Source organism: Empidonax traillii, unplaced genomic scaffold (assembly GCF_003031625.1).
Source record: "Empidonax traillii isolate 1590-97213 ecotype Southwest subspecies unplaced genomic scaffold, ASM303162v1 scaffold353:size574767, whole genome shotgun sequence".
NCBI classification, from domain to species: domain Eukaryota; kingdom Metazoa; phylum Chordata; class Aves; order Passeriformes; family Tyrannidae; genus Empidonax; species Empidonax traillii.
In genome coordinates, this window is record NW_020955546.1 from 408627 (window position 1) to 428626 (window position 20000).

At 48.3% G+C, this 20000-nt stretch overlaps 1 protein-coding gene across 3 annotated transcripts in view; it reads right to left on the bottom strand.

Annotated features, from left to right (window-relative positions):
- Nucleotides 1-470: 470 nt before the first annotated feature.
- Nucleotides 471-20000, bottom strand: part of KLHL3 (kelch like family member 3) — a 53308-nt gene continuing 33778 nt past the window's right edge. For all 3 annotated transcript variants that reach the window (XM_027892463.1, XM_027892466.1, XM_027892465.1), the window contains 11 exons: nucleotides 18002-18164; nucleotides 15611-15720; nucleotides 11332-11448; nucleotides 10416-10565; nucleotides 8089-8206; nucleotides 7191-7388; nucleotides 6281-6382; nucleotides 3626-3754; nucleotides 1684-1824; nucleotides 1347-1490; nucleotides 471-1121 (listed from right to left, as the gene is read on the bottom strand). In XM_027892463.1, the coding sequence (XP_027748264.1) occupies nucleotides 1093-1121; nucleotides 1347-1490; nucleotides 1684-1824; nucleotides 3626-3754; nucleotides 6281-6382; nucleotides 7191-7388; nucleotides 8089-8206; nucleotides 10416-10565; nucleotides 11332-11448; nucleotides 15611-15720; nucleotides 18002-18164 (1401 nt within the window). In that variant the 3' untranslated portion in view covers nucleotides 471-1092. The remainder of the gene's footprint in view (nucleotides 1122-1346; nucleotides 1491-1683; nucleotides 1825-3625; nucleotides 3755-6280; nucleotides 6383-7190; nucleotides 7389-8088; nucleotides 8207-10415; nucleotides 10566-11331; nucleotides 11449-15610; nucleotides 15721-18001; nucleotides 18165-20000) is intronic.

Consider the following 20000-nt stretch of genomic DNA (forward strand, 5'->3'; position numbering starts at 1 on the left):
GTTCTTCATACTAATAGAGGAATGCCTTCAGTAAGGGCAAGATTAAAATAGCAATTACAGTGACAGTGATTAGTTAATCTCCATGCTCTGGAAGCATTAAAACACTGCAGGTATTTCACTTGGCTCATTAATCCCTGCTTGGGTGACAGAGGGTTCTCTCTGTATGGAATGTCTCCACAATAATGGCACCATAAGGTATTTTTTTTTAACATCTAAATGCTCTATTATGAAATGGCATTGAGAAGCTGGACAGAGCTAGAACAGGGGATTTCAGCACAGCTGAAACGTGTGGGTCAGGAATACTTTCTCTTCAAGCAACATTTGTTTCACAGGAGCAACAAACCCTGTGGGAGCAGCACGTGTTTTGTGGGGCTGGGAGGTTTTATGTGGCTCAGGGGCTGAGACTGCAGCCCCGAGGGGAAGGCACTGCCCAGCAGGTCCCGTCAGGTACAGCACACAGCATTCATGGCAAGTAGAAAAATCACAAGGTATTTATTTCCACCATAGGACAAGCATTTCAGGGGTACATACAGGCAGTCCAGTGGCACGTACAAACGTATGACTGAGACAGCGTCACACTCGAGCCAGAGCACCCTGTTCCAGTCCATTTCTGCTGACTGTTTTTCTCAGTTGGAACTCAAGAGGTTTCCACTGCCAGTAGTGAAGTCCACCCTCCAGGCACAGTGAGTAAGTAGTTCAGCCAACAATGTGCACGGAGCATCAGTAGTGAGGAAATCCAGGAATGTTCACGTTTACTCACGTGCCCAAACGTAGCAGTTTTGTTTCAAACAGGTAATTCCGTGCCTGCAGTCCAAGCACAGCGTTTATCTCGGGACACGCCACTGAGAAGAACGGTTGATTGCACCACAGAAAACAAGCAACACCTCGTGTCTAGCATGGAACATGTCCCCCAGAGGGCTTTTCACTTGGCTATGCAACCCACCACGGGGTGGATGATGCTTGGAACGTATCACTTGTCATGCTAAGACGTTGACGGCAATGAGATGGGTCAAGTCAGAGGTCGGTCACCTTCCCAACGCCACCTAGCTGGATCCGCTTCACTTCTGCTCCTCACATTGGCTTGATTGTGTGTCACAAGGGTTTGTGAATCACAGCCACACCTGTTGTAAGGATGGACAAACAGACACAGTTACTGCTGGCTGGCTCAGATCACCCTGCAAAGCCAAAGACCAGCAGCAGGCCAGCAGACAGAGACGTCAGCTATTTCTACTGAGACCAACATCAAACACACACACAAAAAAAAGTAAGATTAAAGCTTCAGGAAGCACAGCCCTCAAGTTTATGCACGAGCCCAGCTGTTGCCAGCTCTCCCACTGGTTGCCTACCTGCATAACTCCTCCCTGTGCTCATGCTGGTCGGCAGCAACGTCCACTTGTCCGTGCTGGGGTTGTAATATTCCACCGAGGCCAAATTGCAGGAGCCGTCGTCGCCTCCCACCACGTAGAGCAGACCATTCACCGCACACACACCTCAAAGCAGAGCACAGGCGGTCAGACACGGGCTAACTCACCCCCCAGAGAACATCTCATGCCACATTCCGATCCATTCCCAAGCAGATGCTCTGTCTTCCACTTTTGTCACTCACGGCACCGGCACATTCACTGCGTCAAAAACCTCACAGGCAACTGACCCAAACACTGCAGGAAGGTGTGTCGTGGTTACCTGCATTCCTCCTACACATGTTCATGTCTGCCACTTGCTTCCAGGTGTTTGTGCCTGGATCATAGACTTCCACGCTCTTCCTGACCAGGGGACCGTCGTGGCCACCGGTGGCGTAGAGGAGCCCGCTGAGAACACCCACACCTGCCAAGAGAGCCCAAAGTCAGCATTTAGGGTGGAAAAAAAATCTGCTCATTTTTTTGAACGCTTCCAGGGTTTGCTGGACCAGCTTGGGATTCTCTCTCTCCCCCTCCTGGAAGGAACATCCTGTCTGTGTGTGCCCTGCCTGTCTCACTGCCCAGGGAGGTAGTTTTAGGTGGAAAAGCTTTTAGAGCATTTCTGAGTCTTTTACTCTCTTACTTGCTTAAATTAGTTTACTAATTAAATTATTTCTTAGAAGTATAAAATAAAAGAGCTGAATATAGTCAAACGCCAAGGTGCTGCTAACCCAGGCTGCTGGGCTCAGATGTAGTAGGCTTTACTCACCACTGAAGAGACTTCCCATTTTCCAGTGAACTGGGAGACACCTTGTACAGCTCAGGAGCCAGGATTTATTCTGGGGCTTTTTCTGCCCTTCCCAAGTGATGTTGGACTGTCTCAACCAGACCAAGGATTTGGCCCAGTAAGGTGGATATTTATGGCAGTTAAAGATTAATTATGTGTTTGCCAGAGGTGAACCGTTAATCTCAATGCCATGCTGGGATCTCAGTACCTCTTGGTACAGAGTGAGATGTCTGGTCAAAACCAAACCCAGCAGCAGCAAGTTAAGAGAGTCTAGAGAAGGGAGAGGTGATGGTGATAGACCTGTCCCCAAAGAGTGGTGTGGCTGGTGGAGCTTTAATTCATCAGTTGGTCGCAGTTACATTCTGGCCTGTTTTGGGGTGAGGGGGGAGCAGTAATGCTCTAATTGTTTCCTTCCCCACCTTGTGTTGCCATCCTGCAGCTGGAGCACGGCAGCTGCTGTGGTTTGTGCTCCTGCTGGCCATGGCAAGCCTCAGAGCAGTGTGACACATCATATTTTTGGCACGGGATACACCACCAGGGGATGTTCTGGTGGCACAGCAGCTGCTGAGCCCGAGTGGTGCTCCCATCCTCTCCTTTCCCAGGACAGAACAGACCCTTGCCCAGAACAGACCCTTGCACGGAGACCAAGTTGAAAACCTGTCATTGATTCTGTGATTCTACTAAACCCAGACAGTGCCTGCACATCCCCACAGCCTGGACTGGGGCCACCCCAGGGAGTTGGGGACACCTGTCCTGGTCCCCACTAGATGTCAGCACGGGGACAGCAGTGCCGGCAGCGCCGAGCACAGTGTCATTTCTGGAGCTGAGCAGCAGATCGTGCTTAACATTATGTACTAAGTTAGAAACCATCAAGACTAGAATATAATGCTTTTATAACATCTTTTCCTCTAATCCTCCAGATCAGCTCTTGCCAGCAAAAAATACACTAAAAATTAGCTTAGCAGGGGCAATCTGAGATGAATTTTGGTCTGCACATCACCCAGTGATGCAAAGGTCTGCAAAGCACCCCCTGGATGCTTGCAGGAAGATCCAAAATGAAAATCCATCCAACAGCCCCCCCAGTGATAGCAGAGAGGGAGGTGTAGCTTGGCTCTCCCGTGCTCAGCTGACCCTGCAGCTGGTGATTTGGGGGGAGGGAACTCTTTGCTTACAAGTGAGACACATCTGTCAGCAGAACTACTTAGAGACACCAAGCATTATTTCATTCATCCAGAAATCACTCACAATTTGGCGGATTTTGTCGAAATCAGGAGAGCTGCTGAGAGCTTCCAAGCAATTACGGTTTTACCCCCTCCCCGTGGGCAGGAGGGCAAATAACAGGCTGCACTTGCCAGCGCAGCCACATTTTTAACTTCCCTTCCAAGAGCAGAGGAGAACCAGGCGCTCATCTGCTCTTCAGAACACATCTGGGAGCCAGTACCTGCCCCGCTGCGCCGAGTGCTCATGTCAGCCACGTAGGTCCATTCGTTGGTGGCGGGGTTGTACTGCTCCACGGTACTAAGGCACTGACGGGACGCTCCATCGTAGCCCCCCACGGCGTAGAGCTTCCCTGGAACACACACACACACACGGGCATTGGCGTCCTGGCCACCACTGGCTCGTGCTACCATCACAGCTGACAGCCCCAGGTGAGGATCCTGCCCGGGGGAGGCCCTGGGAGAGGTGCCTGAACCCACTGGGATGTCTGGGGAGGATCTGGAATGGACTCCCAGACCAGTGTGGCTGTTTGTGAAGCTGGTAAAGCTGTCAGCTAAGACAAGGGCACAGCACAGCAGCTCAATTAGAAGCCAGCAGCCCAGAGGGTTTTCCAAATTACTTGTTGGCCCAGGAGAAGAGGCAGCACCAAAGCGTGTTCTGCTGATGGAGCGTTTCCTCCCTTTCAGGTGCCACAAGGCAAGGTGTGCTGTCAACAGCCAGCACTGCACATTAATTACGGTGTCACATGAGCAACAAATATGCAATAGCCTCCTACAATAATGTAATACCTGCAAGGAAACTTAGACCTGATTTTGGAGAACTTGGGCCAAATCAAAACCCAGCAATGCTGCCAGCACAGCTGAGACCAGCCTGGTCACTCGTGCCAGGTGATGACAAGACAGCAGATGCCCCAGGACACCCTCACAGCACAGTGTGTCCAACCCTCCCTACCTCCCCTCAGGGCAAGATGAGTAACAGAGACTTTCTGAGACCAGGGGAGCACAATCAGATATCCTGGGACTGCATCACACATGAAACAAGGCTGATGCTCCACCTTGTCCTCTGTTCCCGGGCCTGACTGATACTCTGTCCTTGTCTCCCTGTATCATCTATCAGCCTGTTTTGCATTTAGGCAGTAAACTCCCTGAGCAGAGAGGAATTCTCCTTACTGAAACAGCCAGCACAAAGGCATTCTAGATCAAGTCCAGGTTTCTTAGATGCTACAACCAACAACCATTAATAAAGCTCAACAGATATGTAGAAAAATTCTAACCTGAACAAAACCCAGAAATAAGACCAGTTTTCAATCCATAACAGCAGAGCCTGGCCACAAAGGAGCTGTGCAACTCTTTGCATGCACAAGACTCCCTCCAACAGCTTTTGCGTTCTCCTGTTTCTGGATGTTTGTAAGGCTCCAAGAACAACCTGGCTCTTTTTTTTCTCCCTCAGGTTTACTCATGGCCTCCTTCTGCATCTTCCTGTCTCAGTAAACATATTTGTGTTGTTGGTCTGACCCACCTGGTGTTAGTCAATGAATCAGGCAAGAGTGCCAGACCAAGCAAGGCAAGATCAAGTTCCCTGGCTGGCATCAATTCTTAGGTATTTTCAGTATCCACAGAAATCAGGTCAATTTTTGCCACATTCAGACAAGCCCTGTGGATTAACTGAAGGCTGCAGCTTATTCCCTACACCAATATGATCAACTCTTGTCCCAGTCACATGCCCTCTTTTTTTTTTAATTATGGACTTCAACATGTGCAAGACTTATTTGCACTTTCAAACAAAGCAAAGAAAAAGGATTTCCGAAGTCTCCAGTAGAAAATCTGCCCATAGAAATTAATCTCTCAGGTCCATACTCAATATTTGTTCTGCATTCAAACCCCTTCAGCAAATCCCAGCAGCCCAGCACTTCTCGAACGTGAGTCAACTTTGAAGGAGATGGTTCTTAAATATGCAAATTTAAGTTAACAACACTATTTATTCTGACTTTATCTCCTCCTCTCTTCTCACTTAAACATCTTTCATGTTCATAAACGCATTTCATGTTCGTAAAAGTCAAATACATTCCATGTATTTCCCATGTTCACAAACACATTCCCATGTATTATATGTCACAAACAGGCCAAACCAAACCACTGCAAAGCATGGTCTGTAACAGGGCTCGTGCCAGTGGCTGCTCTGAACTGCACTGATTGGAAAGTGCTGAAGACAAGGTTAAATAAAACCTTACACTCGCTTCAGAACAGATTTGGTAAAGGAAGAAATTTCGTTCTCCTGGATCCAAACCAAGCTGCTCAGTCCCAGCTCCCTGCAGTGTGGTGCTGACACAGAGGTGCCAGCAGCTGCCACCCTCCTCCCAGGCACCCTCCGCAGCACCAGCCTGTGCTGCTGCCAGTCCCTGCTCACTTAAGAGCCAGAGCAGAGCATGCCTGATGTCAATAAACACAGGTTTTAGTATTCCTGCCAACCCACCAGCTTGGGGCTGTGGGACAAACTGTGTTCCTGTTTCTGAGCAGATTTTCCGTGATGGGAATTCCATCCACGCGGCGCCTGCCGGGAGCGACGGCAGCCACTGCACAGCAGCACCGGCTCTCACCAGCCACAGGCAGCCCGGGAAGAATAAGTTTCCCAGGAACCTGCCCACACCTAATGGCACTCACAGGAGGCACGGGCTGGTCTGAGGCTCTTGGAAAGCTACACGTGATTTTTCACTAAGATAAAGAAGAGAATGGAAAAAGTTGCGGCAATTACATCATATAAAATCAATCTTTCCCAACTAGTCGAGTTCTTGCAGTTCCCTCCTAGTGGACTTAACCATTCAGGCTTCTGTTTGGCACAGGAACGTTTGCTTGATGGAAATGGCTGCTGATTTTCTTACCCTCCACAACTCCAACTCCAACACTGCTTCTTCTTGTGTTCATGGGAGCCACAAAAAACCACTCATTGGTTTTATAGCTATAGGCCTCAACTGATGCCAGACCTAGTTAAAAAGGGGATACACAGGTTTTCTAATTAAAAAAAAAGAGAAGAAAAAAAGATTGGTGTTGCACTTTCATCTGCCTTCCGCCTCCTCCCAAGCCCGTAATTCCCGCCACGCTCCTGCAATCCCATTTCCTAATCCCTTGCCTTCCAGGCTGGGATGAGCATGTCAGTGCCACTCCTTCAGCTTCAGCAGCTGGAAAAATGTTACCCCATCACCCCTGCCCTGGGACTGTTGCCTCTCTGAGGAGACACTGAGGTGGAGCAGAGTCCAGATTCCATGCCCCAAAAGCCCCACATCCTTTCAAGCATCACAAAATGTCCATGTAAAGCTTTAAAAATTCCCCCAGACCCTGCTGCACCGTACTCATCAGCAGCTGAAACAGTTCAGGGCTTAACCAAGTGGCAAAGCTGTACAGCAGAGGCAGAGGTGTGAATCTAAACATGCAGTTATGCCAAGACAAATCCCAGGCGCGCACACCCTGTAACGTGCCTTGCTGGTGTTTTATTCATGTCGCTATGAAAAATTTAACTGAAACAAGGAAAAAAAAAATCCCTTTTCAGTCTGGAAAAAGCGTATTCATACAGAGAACGAGACTAAGAAAATAACTAGAGTGAGATTCTCTGCAATTGCTGATGGCTCAGAACCTGCACGTGGTCGGTTACAACACGCAGCAAACCCCATTTCTGGGACAGGGACCTCACCAAAGCTCTGCAATCTTTGCGGGGCCTCTGCAAACGTTGTTTTGTTTGTTTGTTTGTTTTTTTTTCAGGTCAGGCACTGCCTGGTTTTCGCTCAGCCAACCTACCAGTGCTGCCATCAAAGCCGCCCACTGCGTACAGGAGGTCATTGAGCACCGCTGCCCCCAGAGTGCTCCGTCTCTCCTGCATGCTGGCTATGGATGTCCACTGGTCCTTCACGCCGTCGTACACGTCCACCGTCCGCACCCGCAGGGACCCATTGAAGCCCCCGACGGCATAAACGTTGCCAGCCATGAACACCACCCCTGGCAAGAGAGGAGGGAGGTTTTACAGCGGTTTCACAAGCAGTTTTGGGAGCAGACGCCTGCCAGGGTGTGGAACGCAGCCGGGAACATGGGCACGGCTTTGGCGGCTTCGGCAGGTTAAGAGCGTTGAAGCCGAGCGTGGTAAAACACACGAGTCATACGGGGGGTGAAACGCACACAAAACCACGGCAGCAGAAGGCACAGATGGATTTCACACCTGATTGAGTAATTCTGTGAGCCAGAGGGAACACCAAATGGTGATCCACACTCTTGTCAGATGTTTTCAGAGGAACGCTCCCAACTCAAAGATCTGCTCGCCGTCACCCACTCCTCGGCACCAAGAGGGACTGACTCAGCTCCTTTGATCTCCACTAGGAGACCAGCAAGGCAAACTGGATCCCTGTGGGCTGCCAAGCCAGGGGGATGGGAGGAGGAGGAGAGGAAACACTGATGGAGGAGCAGCCAGGAAAGAGAGATGATGAAGGGGAGACAGTGGCTATGGAAGGTGGGCAGGCAGAGAGAGGTTCATCCACCCGAACGAGAAGGGAAAAACATCTGTAGGGAAAGAAATGGCAAAACCAAAGAGCTGTTTGAGGTCAGGGGCACAAAGGAAGGCTGAAGGGATGGCTAAAACGATCCATCCAGTGCTGAAGAGCTGCATTAGGGAAACAAAGAAGGTGGCAGCAAAAGGTCCCGTTACCTGCTCTGCATCTCCGTGAGGGAAGCTCAGCCACCTGGTCCCAGCGCTCCTCCTCAAAATCATAGCACTCCACACTGCGAATGGCTTTGGGGGCTTGCCCACCCACCACGATCATCACCTGGGGAGGGAAGAAAAGAGCTGGAAAACCTCAGACAACCCTGAGCAGCTGCTCCCTGCAGAGAAACCATCACCACAACCTGGTCAAGAGCAGCTGCCAAAATACATGGGGCAGGCCAAGTAGAAGCCTCTGCAGCAGCACTTATGTCAGTCAATTCTATTTCAAGGGGGAACAATTTATCTCCAATTTAATGCATGTTAAATATGGCTGCCCCATTTACCCTTCCTCACCATGTCCAAGGTGGGCAACCTGCCCAATTTCCCCTTGAAATACAAAACCCTTTTGGCACCAAAGCACAGGAAAGACCCACTGTAAAAGTATTTTAAAGTGAAGAAGATTCCAGCAGAATTTCCACTGCCAGTCCACTGTTTAGTCATTATCTCCATGGGGGTGCTAAAAATAATCACTGCCACTTAGCAAATAAAACCTGACAGCTGTGTTGCCACCTGTGGGGAGGTGACACTCAGGGAAATCACCACCTGGGGTGCTCAGCTGCTGAAGGAAGTGATTTGTCAGCTTCATTAAGGCTTTTGTCTGCCACAGGTACTGATGCAAATTCAGGAATTAAACCCTAAATTCCTTTCAGATAAGGAAGAGCTGCATGAAGGTGATCAAGGGCAACCTCAGGAGCGCAAGAACCGCTCTGCTGAGTCAGGCTAAGGGTTCATCCAGCCCCAGACTCCACCCCCAGCAACAGCAAGTGGTGGACACTGGTGAAAAAGTGAGAAGGCCAGAAGATCTGGACAGCATGCAGTGTGGTTCTTCCCAAACTTGCCATGTCTGCTGCCAGAAGACAAACCTCCCATGGGGTTCAGGCCCCAGGAGATGGGAAACTGGCTTTAGCCTCTGCAAGGCAGCTGAGAGTAGCTGAGGGGATAAGATTGTCACTTGAGGTCACTTGGGTAACGAGCTCAACTCCAAGCACAGTTCCTTTAAAAGCAGAGAGCTGGACAGCAACTTCAAGAACTTGAAGAGTATGAAAATAATAACCTGTTTGATCTACAAAGATGAGAACATGACATTAGAAAGCAAATCGAGTGTAAATTAACAGCCTGACTACCAATTGTGTAACAGTCTCCCATGGAAAGCTGCAGAGCTTCACACGATTACAGAATTAAGAGATTTGGCGGCAGACGATAATCCCTCATCAGCAGGACCAACAGGCCAGATGAAAGTTTCTCAGTAAAAGGATTGCTGAAAGATCATCACCTTCTTCCCTTTCTCCACAGTTCAAAAGAAGGGAGGAGAGACCTGCAGAAGATTTGGGTTTGTGCTCACGGGTCGTACTACAGAGGCTGTTGAGAACCTCTGAACTCACTGGTTTGCTGTTCCTTTTATCCCCCACTACTTTAATGTCCCTTGAACAAGGGACATGTCAGCCCTTCATGACAGCTGTGTTCTACCAACTTCATCTCAGTGAGAGCAGAAAGGACACAACACGCTGACTCATATAGCAGAACTACAATTTCTCAATGGACAGTCCAATATCTAAACATCACAAACAGCACAGATCTCATGCACCATCCCACAGACCAGCCTCCACACCATTTGTGCTTAGAAAAATCACACGGTGTGATTCTGATGTCTTAGAATCTCCAAAATGCTTATGAACAACTCCAGCGACAGTCTGTCGAGAGAGATTGTGCCAAACTGTGTTTATCTCTGGGGCACAGGGAAAATAGTTTCTGTGGTTGTTTTTTTTTTCCTTCTTCACTAATAAAGTGGTGGCCAGAGTGGTGGCCTGCAGGACAAATGGGGGGAGCAACACGGATTATTTATTCAGTTGCTGCTTTGAGTCTATTGAAATTCGCTTCAGACTTCCTGCCCCACGGGGCTGGGTGCTGTTGTTTTCCTGATTTCCTGGCTTCTGACTATGGATACAGGAAACAAAAAGACACCTACTGTGACCCTCCTCAGCAGGGCTCCACCACACCTCAGCCAGCCCTCCCAGCGCTGCAGCCTCTCCGCGGGTCAGCGAGTCACAAAACCGCCTGTGGCTGACAAAATGCTTCGGCCTCCCCTAACAAGCCAGCTAAGCTCAGCCAGCTTAATTATGTATCCTTGCTGGGCACAGGCAATGCCAGAAGAGGGAGTAAAACACTTCAAAGCACGATCATGGAGTTGGTAAGATGTAGCACGGCAAGGCAAAGACAGAAAATGCCACCCATAAAGGCGAGGGAGGTGACACGAAGTGACGAGTTCTGCTTACCTTTGGCAAGCTCACAGGAGTCCTGGGCTTTGTTCTGGGATTCTTTATCAGTTGCCTTTGATCCAGAGGAAGCAAATGATATTTCATGGCCTCGATAAGGAAGTCTTTACAGGTGTTGTTATTCTTGATTAAAGCTTCTTCTTCGACTGTCTGAGAACACGCACACACACACGAAAGGTCATTTAAACTCCATTACCTGGAGGCACAGGTCACAAGGAGCTTTGTGGAAAGAACATGAAACCTGGAACTTCCCTTCCAAAGCACCAACATTAAACAAACAAACAAACAAAAAAAATGCAGAAGACAAACATAGACTGACAGCTCTTCCCAAAGAAAGACATCCAAGCTTCTCACTGTTTTTCCAAGACCACTCACAAAGAGAGAGAGTATTTTATCACCCTCTGCCAGACACTTAACTCAGCAGAGGAGAGCTGGGCACAAAATAAGTAATTTCTTTGATGTGAGTCAGAATTTTTAAGGAGAGGCAGCATTTTTTATTCCATCAGAAGATACAGCTGAGAGGGGAAAAAAAAAAAAAGGCACATGATGGGTTCATCTTGTGAATGCCAATTTTATGCCAACTGTATTGATTTTTTTAGGCACATGATAAAAGAATTGTAGTTAAAGAGCCCACATGCCAACCCCTTCTTCAGGGATTCTCAGCTCATTATCAAGGCCCAGATCCCAGGAATTAACTTAGGAAGAACAGCTCGATGCTTCCCCCAGAAGCATTTACAAGAAGGTTTCTGACTGAGAGCATTGATTTCAGAGTCCAAACAGTTTTTGCTTTTATTCCTCTGTTTACAGACTCAGCAACACCCCAAATTACCCATCTCAGGCACAAACAGCCAAGCCATTGATTAAGGAGCCACCAGCAGCTTAAGTGCAATTTCTAATGACTTATTTGCAGACTGACCTGTACCAGGTAATCTCTGGGCAAAAGGGGCAGGCGAACATGCTCCATCAGTTTAGCCATGTGCTCCAAGCGAGATTCCTTCTCGTAATTTATCCAAGAGATAACTGCTTCGAACACCTACACAGACAAACTACAATTAAAGGGGGAAGGGAGAACTGGCTTGCACAGTCACCTACCCAAAATCAGAAGCACTGTGATTTTGCAGTGTGGAAGGAAGGAGGTGCAAGACCTCTATCAAACAGATCGAGTCGTGACTATGCACAGAGCACCACTGTGGCAAAGAGCTGAGCTGACCATGCATGTTAACAAGCAACTTCCCATCTAGATGTGCTGTATCACTCCCAGAGCTAAGTGCATGTCCAGGGCAATCATATACCTCTCGGACATTAGGGCTGGAAGGCAGCCAGGAAACTTAATGAGCCTGCTGACATTTGCACTGGACATTATTCATGAAACCAGCCACAACAATTACTCCTGATAACAGAGATCTCTCTCCCCAAGGAGCCTGGCCACACAGTAAGTCACTGCACTCATATTTAATCACTGCACCAGTTCCACCCCAGAAGCCAAGCAGTCTTGAGGACAAGTTCCCCACGCACCCAGGACAAGCCCTGCCTGCAGCCATGGGGGCTCTGCACTCCGCTGCTAAAAATACTCGGATACTCCAGCTGGGAAACAAGAGCGCACTGGGCTTCTGGTCTGAACCAAATTCTAGTTGTACTTCCAGATCCAACTGGTTGAGATAAGCATCCAGAGCCGGGCCCCGTGACGAGGTGCTCACAAACAGCCCATGGGCAGGCGCCAGCAGAGCCCTGCGATGCACAGGCAGAAGCGTCCTATGTGGGCTCCGGTATGAATATGCATGTGCTTATGTAACTGTGAGCCTCACTCACAGAGGAAAGGCCTAAAAATGTCATCAGGAGTGGGAAAGGCTCTCTGAACACACAGCAAGGCAGGGTAGAGGGGCTGGTGCAGTCTCAGAGGCCGCACAGCAGGATCTGGATCGCTGCAGTGGAGTTTCCCCACAGGGGCAGAATTAAATTCTGATCTGCAGCTCAGATCTCCAGACAGCATCCCCCAAGTGCTCTCACTGCCCTGGGGGCTGAGCAGAACCCTTTCCCACAGACCCTTTCTTTTTTTCCCCAAAAAAAGCATCACTAGCCCTTCATCCCAGCGCACTGGGTAAGTGCTCTTGGTCTCAGCTTCCCTCCGGGGTCACCAACCGGTCAGGCCAATTTGCACAGATAATTTTTTTCTTTCTTTCCATCCCTCCCACCACTTCCCAAGAAACCATTTTGCTTGGTCCAAGGTCACCAATTTGACTAAACCAACCAGAACTGAGGGCACCATCTCTCGGCTGTGCCCTGTGGTTGCCGGCAAAGGTGTCTGCAGGAGGTCCCGGCAGACACATCCTCCCCTCGAAGAAGAGGCAGAGCAGAGAGGGGTTTCTTCCTCTTGGGCTGAACTTTATACTTTTAAAGAGCAGTAAAGCACCAGCCTCATTTCCTGTGCCACCAAAGCCCCTGCTGAACTGTTTGGAATTCAGGACACTTCGATGAGGATTTAAGCAACACGACAGGGGAGCCGTGTAATCAAACCCCAGCAAATGCTGGGGAGAAGAACTACTGCAGAGCCTTAAAGCATTTTAAAGTTCAAATAAATAGGCAAACAAGCAATTTAACTTCGGCTATGGGGCCTTTAAAGTAGAAACTGGGTTGCTGTGAGATCTTTTTAATTGCAAATGACTGTGGAAGGAGGATAAAGCAAATGTTTAGCCGACAAACAGGATTTTCATTAACCTCTTCTGCACTAAGGCTGAGCTACAGAGCAGGTCACAGGGCTGGGACAGCCCATCTGGACAAGATGACACTGAACAAGTCTCAAGGAAGGTGAGGCAAATGTGCACTAGGAACAAACTGGAGACCACTCCTGAGTTAGGCAAACACTGATGCTTTCCTGCTGTGCCTACCCTAAAAAATATCAACATTTTTTTAAAAAAAAATCAGATTCTAGTACCTTCCGTCGGCTCCGACTCCTAAATTTATGAGAAGAGGGGGGAAAAACTTAACCCAAGACAGCAATATCTCCATTTAAAGGCCACATCAGTTTCCACTAGTGCTGTGCCCTCCTTCCATGAGCTGTGCCCACTGCAGACCCCAAGCAGCTGCTGCTCCCCCAGGAGCCAGGATCCTGCTGCCAGGGTGGGATGGACCAAAGCAGTTTTACCCACACGGCTTGATTTGGAGCTGAGGTAGCAGCTGGCACCTGCCTGGCTGTGGGAGCAGTCCCAAACTTGGGAGAAGTAAATTTCCAACTCTGTGGAGTAGAAGGGTAAAAGCCTGGAATATCCCCTCCCTGCACACTACCCATGGAAAGAGCCAGCCCAGATGTTTTCCCAGTTATTGGAGATTCCCAGGAGCCAAACCATGCATCAGCTTCTGCTGCATGTCAGCAACATGAGTCAAAGAGCCAGTTACTGGACTCCGTGTAGAATCCACAATCCAAAAATCCCAACCCTTTTAAAAATTTCTTTAGCCACTGCTGTGAGCTGGCAGGAGCCCATTCTCAAGGGCTGAAAGCCCCTCCATTTCCCACATCTTTAGTTAATGCAAATAAAGGTGATTTTTATAGGAATTTTTTTAGCTTGCAGTGTCATAATTAAAGAGCCAATTAGAAAACATTAATAAAACTGTCTTCCAAGTACTCAGTTATAACAAAAAGAGCAGGCAGGGACCAAAGCAAATCCTTGCCCTGTGCTAAAAAGGTCTGTACAAGTGCAGAGGTTGATACAACAAGGGAGAGAGGAAAGAAAGGAGGAGAATCTTGGAATGATGGGGAAATTGAACTGTTTGCCTACTTAAAAAACATCTTGTTGCTTCCAAAGAGTTCTCCCTCCATCACCTGTGCACATGGATACATCTGTGTATGCGTAGACTGGCATACACACACACTTGCATTTACTTTTATATATTTTTTTTATAATATATATCTCAAGCCTTAGCAAATAGGAAGAACATAGGTGAGGAAAATGGCTTGTCTGTCATAAAGTTAACATGGAACAGCAGCCTAAGAGCCCGTCCTCAATTTCCAGCACTTCTTTGGACTCCATAAACATTTCATGTTTATGTTCCATTCCCATTTTCTGCCTCTCTGCCATTATTCAGCTCTGTTGTTCTGAACATACAGCTTATGCTTACATTTCCTTCCACTGCCCTGCTCCCTCAACTTTTACAATCAGCTAAAGAAATACTGGGTTTGATTGTATAAAGCTCAGATGAGGGAAGGGAGCACTTTGATTCCTCTGGGCACAAGGCCAACAAAAGCTTTTTTTTTTTTTTTAACAATGCTGCACAGGACTGGAAAAAATTGGTTACTAAACTTGCACTTCCCTTTGCAGGCTGCTGGGGCTCGTCCAAAGCTGTTCTGCTGTGAGTTGGTGCCACTTTCCCCTCTCTGGCCCTGCCTTTGTGTCACCTCTGAGCACCCCACGGAGCCGGCTCAGCATCTGAACGGAGCATCCCCTGTGTCCCCTCCTCCCGTGGAGTGGGTTTTCTGGGAAGTTCTACCATCCCTGTGTGCCCCAGCACCCAGAGGGGCTCAGCAGGAGGAGAGCACACACCTGGATGTGCAGCAGCACCAACATGCCCAGGGCCAGCCTCGTCCCACCCAAACAAGGGTCCTGAAGGTACAAACCCCATCATCCCCAAGCTCTCCTGTAGCCTCCCACAAGGCACCATTTACATCAACCTCCTCCCCAGGACTCCAGACCATACAAGATGTGCTGAGCATTTCAAAACAGTATCAACCAGTGCCTTTTCCCCCCCCTCTTCCATTAAAAACACTGATGATGTTAGAAAAACGTTTGTTTCCTTCCTTCCTTCCTTCCTTTTAGTTGTTCCACCCAACATGCAACAGCAGCCAATACTCCTCTCTGGCTTAATGAAATTCACCTTTTCTGAGGTTTGGCAGCAGGTCATGAGTGCTTTACACAACAGCACATGGGAGTTTCCTAGTTTTCCAGGGAGAGAAGGTATTTGGTTCTGACCCCTAGGGCTGTTGGAAGTGATATAGATCTGAGAATCATTCCTTCCTTCAAAGAACAACCAAATGAAGGTCATTTTTATGTGTTTTTAGGATTTGCATAATTTTAATTTTCCTTTTCACATGATCTCTGTTGCAGAATGGCCCCTAAAGAGCATACCATGAGAACACTCCTGGTGTAAGATCTAGACACATTCCAGCATTCTTACATTCGCTCTTGCTACACAATTTACTGTACCTTTTCTTCAGAGGACACCGTGAGCTTGTCGCTTGATATTAAACTGCAAACCTGGTCCAGACTAAGGCTGAGAAATTCTTCTCCTAGCATCACCTCAGGGAAGTGCTGCTCTGTTCAACAAATGAAAAGGGGGAACAGAAAATTATAATGAAATCCATGTTTTCAGTCAATGGAAGGACGGCAGCAACTCTACAAGTTCCTTTCTCTCCCTTTTCTGCCTCCAGATCCCTCCATGCTGTAACTCTGGGAACCACTTGAAAACAAAATGCATGTCACTGATCATAACCCCAAACTGGAAGAATTATGACTGAGGATCATCAAATCTGTCATGCTTTACATCGAGCCAAAAGGCACAGGAAAGAATTACTTTCCAAAAAATAATTTCTAGGTCAACTGTGTCATTAGCCAGTTGTAGGCAATTTTGGTTTTTGCATGCATTTCTTACATAGACTGCCAATTTAATCTCACCTGCCATTTCTAAGTCCCATTTATCTTGGGCTGAAATACAGAAACATGAAGCTCAGACTCTTTATCTGCAGGAGCTTTTTTCGAGCTCTAATCCTGCAGCTTTGAGAAGTTCAGACTCACTTATCCAAAAATCTCCCCCAGCAGCAAGATCTGCCTCGAGTATTCACATCTGCAAAGTGCTCTGCCTGACAAAAAAGCAGCACCATGGGGCCATGAGCTGGCTTATCTTCTGGAGAGGAGCCCTTTGGAGTTGGCACCTGAGCGACCCTCTCACCAGAGCTGGACTCTGGACTTGGACTTGCCCAGTCACAGACCCTACTTGGCGTAATGGGGACTAAAATCCCACAGCTAAGCCAAAGGCTCTGACTGAAAATAGCAGTATGTGGATAAAGTTTAATACTCTGTTGTGCTGGAAGTATATAAAAGATCTAATGAACTCTTCTGGCCTGAAACACTTGAGAGGCAGGAAACACTCCTCACACAGTCAGCTGGAGGCACTCTGACTTCTGGACAACATCTCACAGTCATTCATTCTGGACAGTTAAAATATATTTGATCTCTTGTTATTAGCTGCAAGCAAGTAAGAACATTTACTGATTTTAATAAAGTAACTGGTGCCCGCATCAAGAAGGCTCCTCCACCCACTGAAGTGATCCACTGGCCAGAACTAAGCATTTGTCAAGTAAGTGATCTCCTGTAGACATGGAGTCTTGAGCTTGGGGACCTTCTGCCTTGGTTTAAGGCTGTTACATAAACAACATAGTGAAAAGAATTTTAATGGCATTTTTATTAATGGAGTTCCATTAACATTACATGGACTGCTGTACTAACTGGGACTTATGAAGGCCAATAAAACAACAAAGCAGACTTTCTAATTGCCAAACAACCAAATAAATATACAGTGAATGCACTGCTTGTTGGGTTAAAGATTAAACAGGGCCTGGAAGCAAGGATAATGAGATATTACAAGCAGGCTTTTATACAATTAACCATTCCTTCCAGGGTACCTTTTCCTCCAGGGGATAATACAGCCAGAGCTGCTGAAAAGGTTTTACTTTTATTTGCAGGAGAATAGGGGAGGACTCAGTGGGCACATTTTTATTCCACTGAGCCTACTTATGGTCCTATTAAGGACAAAGCCATTGACAAGGACAATTTTGCAGGACAGAGCAGGTGCCCTGGGAGACAGCAGGTGTATTTATCCCCATACAAATTATCAGACAAGCAGAAAAACAAACTGAGTGGAGAAAACCACCAGCTTTCTCCCAAGCAGAGGTCAAGGGCAGCTCTGCCAGAGAAGACTGGAAAGTACTGGGGAGTTCAGAGCTTGGGGCTGCCTGAAACAGCTTTACATTTACAGTGTAGAGGAGAAATGCTGGGAGCCATTGCCTGCCCCTCCTCATTGCAACCAAACACATCCACTCCCAAGGAAACATGAGCCTTTCCACCCGTGGGGTAAGTGCACAGATCAGAGCCTCAGACTGCCTGGCAGTTTTAGCTGAGTGCTCCCACTCCCACCCACAAGATTTCATTTTGCCCAGTGCCATTTATTCCTAGAATGGAAATCCCCGGCGTTGCCTGCTGGGCAGGGTCCATGGGGAGGACACCAGCGTGCCAACACTAACCTGTCGAACAGGCACACAAACAGCTTGCTGGGATCACACTCAGGAACCCCTCTGTGGGCTGAGATCCACAGGATCAGGGTTTTTTTTTACCTCACGAGGAGCTCCCCCCGTGACCAAACCACGTTTCACAACTCGCAGCGCGACACAAAAGTCACAGGTCTAGAACCCCGTAAAAGCATTCCCTTCCCTGTTCCAACCCCACAAGCGTGAAGTGACCAGCCAGGGCATGCAGATCTCGCTCAGACCACAGTTTGCTGCAACTGGGAGCAGGTGTGACCCCGGAGAAGGGCTCCCTCACCTGCGTAGGCATTGGCCTGCTGCAGCAGCTCGGAGCAGGCGTGCACGTCGGCGAAAGCTCGGATGCCCAGGCAGTTCGTGGGGTGCAGCTGGGACTGAAGGAAGTCACAGCAGTTTTTCCTAACGTCCATCAGCTGCAACAAACTAGCAGCCGGCAGCAAAACCTGCAGAGGCGAGAAAGGGGAATTATTAGAGCGGGCGGCAAAGGGCGTTTGATTCACAGCTTGAGCAAATTGGATGCAATTCCCCTTTCGGGATCCCTCGCGGGGTAGGAGAGGGGAGGTTAAAGGCTCAGCTCTATCCATATGCAGAAGATGCCCATTCAAGCTCTGAGAAATGGAAATAGCTATCCCATGCTGGGCTAAAAGCGGAGCTCTTCTCCTCACATTCTCTCCCCACAAGGCCTCGAGGTAGGCAGAGAGACGACAAGACAAAAGAAACCACGGGTGCACCTGAATTTCTGGCTTTGCTGCAGGTAGGTCCTGCACCACAGGTTTATTGTTTTTCCCCTGAAGAGCTTTTATACTATTTATAAGTGTTGCCATCAGATTCAAAGCCCACAGCAGCCCAGCACTCCTCAAAACCTTGAACTTTCTTATTTCCAACAAAACCATACTGGCCTGTGAGCAGGGTGCCCAAAGGGCTGTGTAAGAGGGGAAGTTCCCAGAAGCTCAGGTAGGTTTTAGTGACAGCAAGACTGCCAGGAAAGATGGGGCCAGCTACACAAATTAACAGCCCTCGTTTCCACTCACGCAGAATGCTGTGGACACTTGTGGTTCATTCCGAAAATACGTTACTGCTTTGCACCTCCAAAATTAAGTGCAGAAAATGGAGACAGAAGTGGATCAGGATTGTGGCATCTGCTGCAAAAAAACACCTTTGAGGCCAGTAAGAAGGACAGGAAGTAGAAAACAAAGTCAATTGGGACGTTACAGCCCGTGACATCAGCTACTTCCTTTCTTATGTGGAACAGCAACTGCAGACGTGTCTTATTCCAGACCCTGCATAGCTCTGGCTGCTTCACACATGTCCTTCCAACTGGGCATCTGTGCTCACCATCTGAGCACACATTTCCGGGAAATTACTTCCACCTCAAAAAAAAAACCCAAGCAGCTGTTAAACAAAACAAGTAGGTTACCAGCATTCACCTCCCTGGATCTGGACGCCAGGGAAGGGAGAGAGGTGACCCCTCCCTGTCCCTGCCACCACAGTCCCATTCCACATCAGGGTAGGACACTCACAACCTGCCCCAGGTCTTTCTAAGCCACAGATGCATTCCAGCTCCATCCCAGCTGGACAGCAGCCAAGCAGCCACCCCAACGGGCAACAATAAAAAGAGAAATCAATTAACCCGGGAGCCTGTTTTGGCCCAAGGCCTCCTGATGCCAGGAGGAGATTAGTTTGGGGGTTTGATTAAATCAAGATAGCAATATTCTAGGTTTTTGAAACCTAGCTGTGGACCACGTTCTGATTAGCTGAATGAGAGGTGAGCACCTGAGCTGCATAAGGGTTTTGGGCAGAGGAGTCAGATTCCCTGGGCACAGACTATACAGAGCTTCCTCTGTGCACCCCCATCCATCCAGCCTTTGGGAAAGGGGCATTACCACACAGTACTTCTCAGAAGTAGGATATAAAAAGCCTATCAAGAGATGAGTGGATTTTCTCTTTCCCATTTCCCAGCTGAGCGTCTCGACACTCCTCTTGTTTTTACCAGGGAAGGCGAAAAGCAAGCAGAGGATTTCCGCAAGAACAAAGTCTGTTTCCTTTAGAAATAACAAGAGGAAATGCCCTGCCTAAACATGCAGCAGGACCAAACTGCAGCCCCATTAACATCCAGGCAAGTTACTCACTTGGGTCTGGATTTGGCTCTCAGTATTTGAACTCCAACAGCCGTGAACGATTTACAGAGAGCTGGCTCCTGTGCCAGATCTGCCTCCATACCAAAACCCACTCATTTCTTGAAACTATGTCAAAATCATCTGCTATTACTACTGAGACTG